Below are 5,666 nucleotides of genomic sequence, written 5' to 3' on the forward strand. Positions count from 1 at the left end.
GGGGCTTCTTCTTCTTCTTCTGTTCATCACGGGGGGGCGGGGCTTCTTCTTCTTCTTCTGTTCATCACGGGGGGCGGGGCTTCTTCTTCTTCTTCTGTTGTCACTGCTCCAGCTTCAGCTTGTCCCTCAGGCCTCATAATGAGGCTAAGAGCTTTATCTGGAGTCGAGCCTCTCTGGTCCTGGTTCTGACCTGGACTGGAGAGACCCCAGACACCTTCAGCAGTTGTTTTTCATCCTCCACCTGCTTCAGACACCTCTGTCTCTTTATTCTGCGCTGTGCTTTTAACCAGGACAGAACAGTTTCACCGTCTTTTTATCCACAGCTACAAACATGTTCACAAATAAGCCAAACTGTGAGTGAGGTCTCCTACACACCAAGCAGGGTGGTGGGAGACTTTTACCCCCTCAGAGGAGATTACTCAGAGCTGTTATTTAAAGCAGCTTCACTGGGAGCAACCTGTGGGCCGTTTATCAGACGGATATTAGAGACAAACGACACAGCGGCAGATATGAAGAGCTCTGTGGACAAAGATACTGGAACAGAAAGTGCAACAAATCTAATTTGTTGTTGTGTAGCTGAAGCCTTACAGCGTTTTAAGATAAAGATAAGATAGGAGGTAGTTTGTTGTCCCGAAGGGGAACTTGTCTTTGTCTCTGAGCCACTGCAGACTTATACAAGCATGTAGAGTCCTGGGAGAAAGAAAGTCCACCCTCTTTCAAAGGTTTTACATATCAGGACAGAATAACCCTCATCTGGTCTTCAGCAGGTCCTGAAATGACTCAAATCTAACCTCAGTGTCAGAAACTGGTTCCAGCCCCTGATCCAGCAGGTTGTAGGACCTCCTGCAGGTCCCACCACAGCATCTCAGTCAGGCTGAGGTTCTGGACTCTGACTGGACCGTTCTGTTGTAGATCAGCTGCTGTGTTTGGGATCGCTGACCCAGTTTGGTCAGACAGATGTCCTCACATCCTGTGGTCTACAGAGGAGTTCATGGTGGACTCAGTGAACCATCACACCAGTTTCAGCTCAGAGAAGAATTTGAAATGTTTCTTTTTAATTTAAACAACTTCCCAAGCCTCCAAAGTGTTTGTGTAATTTGAATCCTCTCCTTTCCGTGCAGTTTGTGAGTCTTGTTGTAGACGGAGTGCTGCTAACTGCTCCTCTGTTTCTTCTGTTCCTCTCAGACAGTGAGATTGTTCCTCCGGACTGCCTGCGCCCACGCTCCTTCACCACGGTGCGCTCCTCGTCTCTGCGGCGCGAGGCCGACGACTCCCGCCTGTCCGTCAGCCTGTGTGACCTCAACCTGCAGCAGGAGGACGGAGGCCCCGCCCACAGCCACTCCCACCGCCACACCCTCCACCTGGCCTCGGCCTCCACCTCCTCCACCTGCCCCATCCCCCAGAACTCCCTGAACTCGCAGCAGTCCTCCCTGCTGCCGTCCGCCCTGGACAGTGACCTGCACTTCCACCAGCTGCGCGGCGCCCACATTAAGACGCTGGACGAGCAGACGGTGGCGCGCTCCGAGCATGCACGAGAAGAGCGCACGCTGGTCTTCACCAACCGGCCGCTGCGCACCGGAGAGACCGTGTTCATCAAGGTCACCAAGTCCAGCCCGGCACGCTCGGGCTCCTTGTCCTACGGCGTGACGTCCTGCGACCCGGCGGTTCTCCGGCCCAGCGACCTGCCCTACAACCCCGAGGCTCTGGTGGACCGGAAGGAGTTCTGGGCCGTGTGCCGGGTGCCCACGCCGCTGCAGAGCAGTGACATCCTGGGCTTCTTGGTAAACCAGGAGGGCGAGGTCATTCTCAGCCACAATGGCACCAACGTGGGCATGCAGGTGTGTGTGGATAACTCCCGCCCGCTCTGGATGTTCTTCGGCCTGCATGGAGCTGTGACGCAGCTGAGGATTCTGGGTAAGTTCTGTGAGCATCATGCAAAACCAAAGGAGGTAACAAAAAAGGTGTTGCATCCACCCTAATCCTACCCCGAACCTAAGACCTTCAGGGCTCAAACATGAGTGAAAGTATTTAGTTTTTTGTTCACTGTCAGAACTCAGGAAGACAGGAAGTGATCGAGCAGAAGATCAGGCTGATAAATGTCTCTCTGCGTTACTCCTGAACACGCCAACAAGACCAGAACTAGAAAGGTCAGAGGTCAATCAGAGGCGCTGAGAGTGAAGACATGTTAAGAAAAGCAGTAAATATTTGCACTCTTCTAATATTTGAGTTTTGACCACAGCTTGTAGGGAAGATAATACAGAGTCTGGCGGTGAGGACTACTTCCTGAAATACGTCTCTGATGTTGTGAACTCTGATGCTGACTCAGTTTCTCTGTGGTTCTCCTCCTGAGTCTGCTGGTCTTTGTTTGGACCAGGGGTCTGCAACCTGCGGCTCTGGGGCCACCTGTGGCTTTCAGCTCCTCTGAAGTGGCTCCTTGTAACTTTGAGTCATTTTTAGAAATACATTTACAACAAGAAGGAGTAGCTGAAGCAGATTAACCATCCAAATTTTACAATCCGTTCAGGATTTTCTGCAGCAGAATGAGTCTAATAAGACGTCACCCTCTGAGTTTGTGCTGTGGATGACTCTCAGCTACTACCACACCAGATTCCAACTCTATCTGTAAAACTGACTGATTTATAACCATTTTTGATTAGCTGTGGCAGCCATCTTGACTCCACAGTATAATTAGTTGTAGAAGATCCGATGACCTTTCAGTGGAGAGCGATGAAAAGCTGTTTTCACTTTCTTGTGAACAGTCTTGTTCTGGTTTTGTAATTTTCTGGACCAAAACTTGCTGTTTTGGAGGAAAACTACTGATAAATCCACAAAGATTTTCTTGACTGTTTGTTGACCTTTGACCCCTGTTGTTTCTGGCGCGTGCAGATAACCTGTTTGAAGTATTCAGATCTTTGGGGACTGTTTCCTTTCGGCTGATTGTTGGCTCTTCTCCTGCGTTTCGCTGCAATCAGCTGCTAAATTAGCCTTTGGCTCGCTCTCAGCTTGACCACCTGCCTTTACTGAAAACAAAAACTCCTTGGCAGAGCATCAGAGCAGGAAGTGCAGAACAATGGAACAGGACTGAGACGCGTATCGGCGCTCATCTTGGAACTCCCGGTGAAAATCAGCTTTACCTTTCAGCTGCTTTCAATTTGGAAGGGTCCCTTATTATCTCACTGCTGGAGCTCCTTATCTGCTGCTCCGGGTTTCAGTTCTGCTGAATCGGACCGCTCGGAGTGAGGGATGTGTCCCGGAGGGCTTCGGTTCTTCAAGATGTCACCTCAGACAGAGACAGAAGTAATGGGCCCCTCTGATAGGAACAAATACAGGAGGGGTTTCAGGTCGGACGAGATAATGAAATCGAAACCACGAGCTGCTTTTTCCCCTTAAACAGAAAGAAGCTCTGAAATCAGCCGGATTTCTCCTCAGCACCAAACATTCAATGCAAGTCAAACATACAGGCTGCAAATTTTCATGGTTGGAAACTTTTCAAAGGAATTTACAGAAATTTATGGTTAAGAAATGAAACTAAACCTTGAATTTAAAATAGTGAAGTTTGGCTCTTAATATATGAAATATATGAGCTAAAACAACCAGATTATATTGCTGCAATCAGTGAAAATATATCACCTGGACATGTGGGGACAGGTGGGACATATAGAGACAGGTGGGACACATACGAACAGATGGGACATATTAAGACAGATGGGACATGTAGGGACAGATGGGACATGTGGGAAAAATGGGACATGTGGGGAAAGATAGGACATATAGAGACAGGTGGGACACATACGAACAGATGGGACATATTAAGACAGATGGGACATGTAGGGACAGATGGGACATGTGGGAAAAATGGGACATGTGGGGAAAGATAGGACATATAGAGACAGGTGGGACACATACGAACAGATGGGACATATTAAGACAGATGGGACATGTAGGGACAGATGGGACATGTGGGAAAAATGGGACATGTGGGGAAAGATAGGACATATAGAGACAGGTGGGACACATACGAACAGATGGGACATATTAAGACAGATGGGACATGTAGGGACAGATGGGACATGTGGGAAAAATGGGACATGTGGGGAAAGATAGGACATATAGAGACAGGTGGGACACATACGAACAGATGGGACATATTAAGACAGATGGGACATGTAGGGACAGATGGGACATGTGGGAAAAATGGGACATGTGGGGAAAGATAGGACATATAGAGACAGGTGGGACACATACGAACAGATGGGACATATTAAGACAGATGGGACATGTAGGGACAGATGGGACATGTGGGGACAGATAGGACATATAGAGACAGATGGGACATTTAGGGACAGATGGGACATGTGGGGACAAATGTGACATGTAAAATGGAAAAACTTGTCAATAAAATGACAAAAAAGCCAAAATAATGATTTAATAACATGTATATAATTATTCAGAGTGGTGTCATATTTTCTGTTCATTAATTTAGACATTTAGATTTTTTGTTCTTATGTGACTACAAAGACAAAACACAAAATATAACAAAACATCGTCGGTGTCTGTCACGGCAGCAGCCCTCGAACCCGCTGATGGACACCGGCTGAAGGAGGAGTCCATCAGGGAGCCTGAAAGCTCCGCCTCCTGTTCCACTGTCAGAACCTCTAGGAACCACAAGGAAACCTGCAGCCTGAGAGCGAAGTTCCCTGTTAGGAAACACTAACAGCTACTGGGAGGGTAAAGATTTTAACCTCAGAACAACAGAGACAACCAACATGGCTGCCATAAAGCTGTAACAACTGGAAGGTTAAAACCTGACAGAATCCGTTTACACAGGCGTGCTGTCCTCTCCTCTGCAAAGACGGTTTATTTGTGTGAATCTACGAAGCACCAGGCCGAACGCAGAGCAGCTGAGCTGTCAGAGCGAGATGTGGGGGAAACAGGACACCCGTCCACTGACCCACTTCTCTTCTCTTATAGATTTGATTAAAATGCCAACGCGCTCGTGATCATCACTCTGCAGCTGCCACTATCTGTCCCACGCTTCTCTTTTCCTTTTGTTCCTGTCCCCACAGATCGTCCAACACATGCACATGTGCATAAATGTTCATGCTGCACATGTGCACATAAACACGCTCTGTTTTTACTTCCTCTCAGGTTAGGTCACCATACTGGAAGCCAAACAGGCAAATTAAGCTTAATTTCATCCCCTCAGTCCTCTGGATTTTGACATTTAGACAGAATGAAGTGTCTGGAAGCTCAAATCTGAGGACAGCAGGCTGTTTGTCACACTGACTGCTGATTTTGTTGCTCGTGCAGCACTCTCAGGAAGGTTTCTGCAAAGTAAAACCAAGTCACTGATTTTTAAGTCCTGAAATGTTTCCTGGAGCTTTTAACTGTAAAGTTCTTTACATTTTGACCCTTTGGTGGGTTTGCATCAGCGCACCTAAACCCCCACATTTCCCCGAGCAGCAGATAAACCACTCAGGGATGCATGAGTGTGTCGTCGCTGCAGAGCAGCTCCTTTGTCTCTGGAGATTAAATCTCCACTACATCCAAAAAGAGACCATTAAGATTTTCTGCAGCAGGATGAGTCTGGACCTTAACCGTCTCCTGAGCCTCTTTTCTTTCATTGCTCCCGGGAAAAACATCCGTTTGTCCTGAAGGCTCCTCTG

General features: G+C 47.9%; 1 protein-coding gene across 5 annotated transcripts in view; it reads left to right on the forward strand.

Moving 5' to 3' along the window:
- The window catches only part of neurl1aa (neuralized E3 ubiquitin protein ligase 1Aa), a 48,071-nt gene that overhangs the window by 38,694 nt on the left and 3,711 nt on the right, over positions 1–5,666 (forward strand). For 4 of the 5 annotated variants that reach the window (XM_037974969.1, XM_037974968.1, XM_037974971.1 and 1 more), the window contains one exon: positions 1,186–1,914. In XM_037974969.1, coding sequence (XP_037830897.1) covers positions 1,186–1,914 — 729 coding nt within the window. Of the gene's footprint in view, positions 1–1,185; positions 1,915–4,565; positions 4,729–5,666 lie in introns of all 5 variants that reach the window. The other variant, XM_037974970.1, reaches the window with a different exon arrangement.

This window comes from Kryptolebias marmoratus, linkage group LG3, assembly GCF_001649575.2.
Source record: "Kryptolebias marmoratus isolate JLee-2015 linkage group LG3, ASM164957v2, whole genome shotgun sequence".
In the NCBI taxonomy this organism is placed as follows: Eukaryota; Metazoa; Chordata; class Actinopteri; order Cyprinodontiformes; family Rivulidae; genus Kryptolebias; species Kryptolebias marmoratus.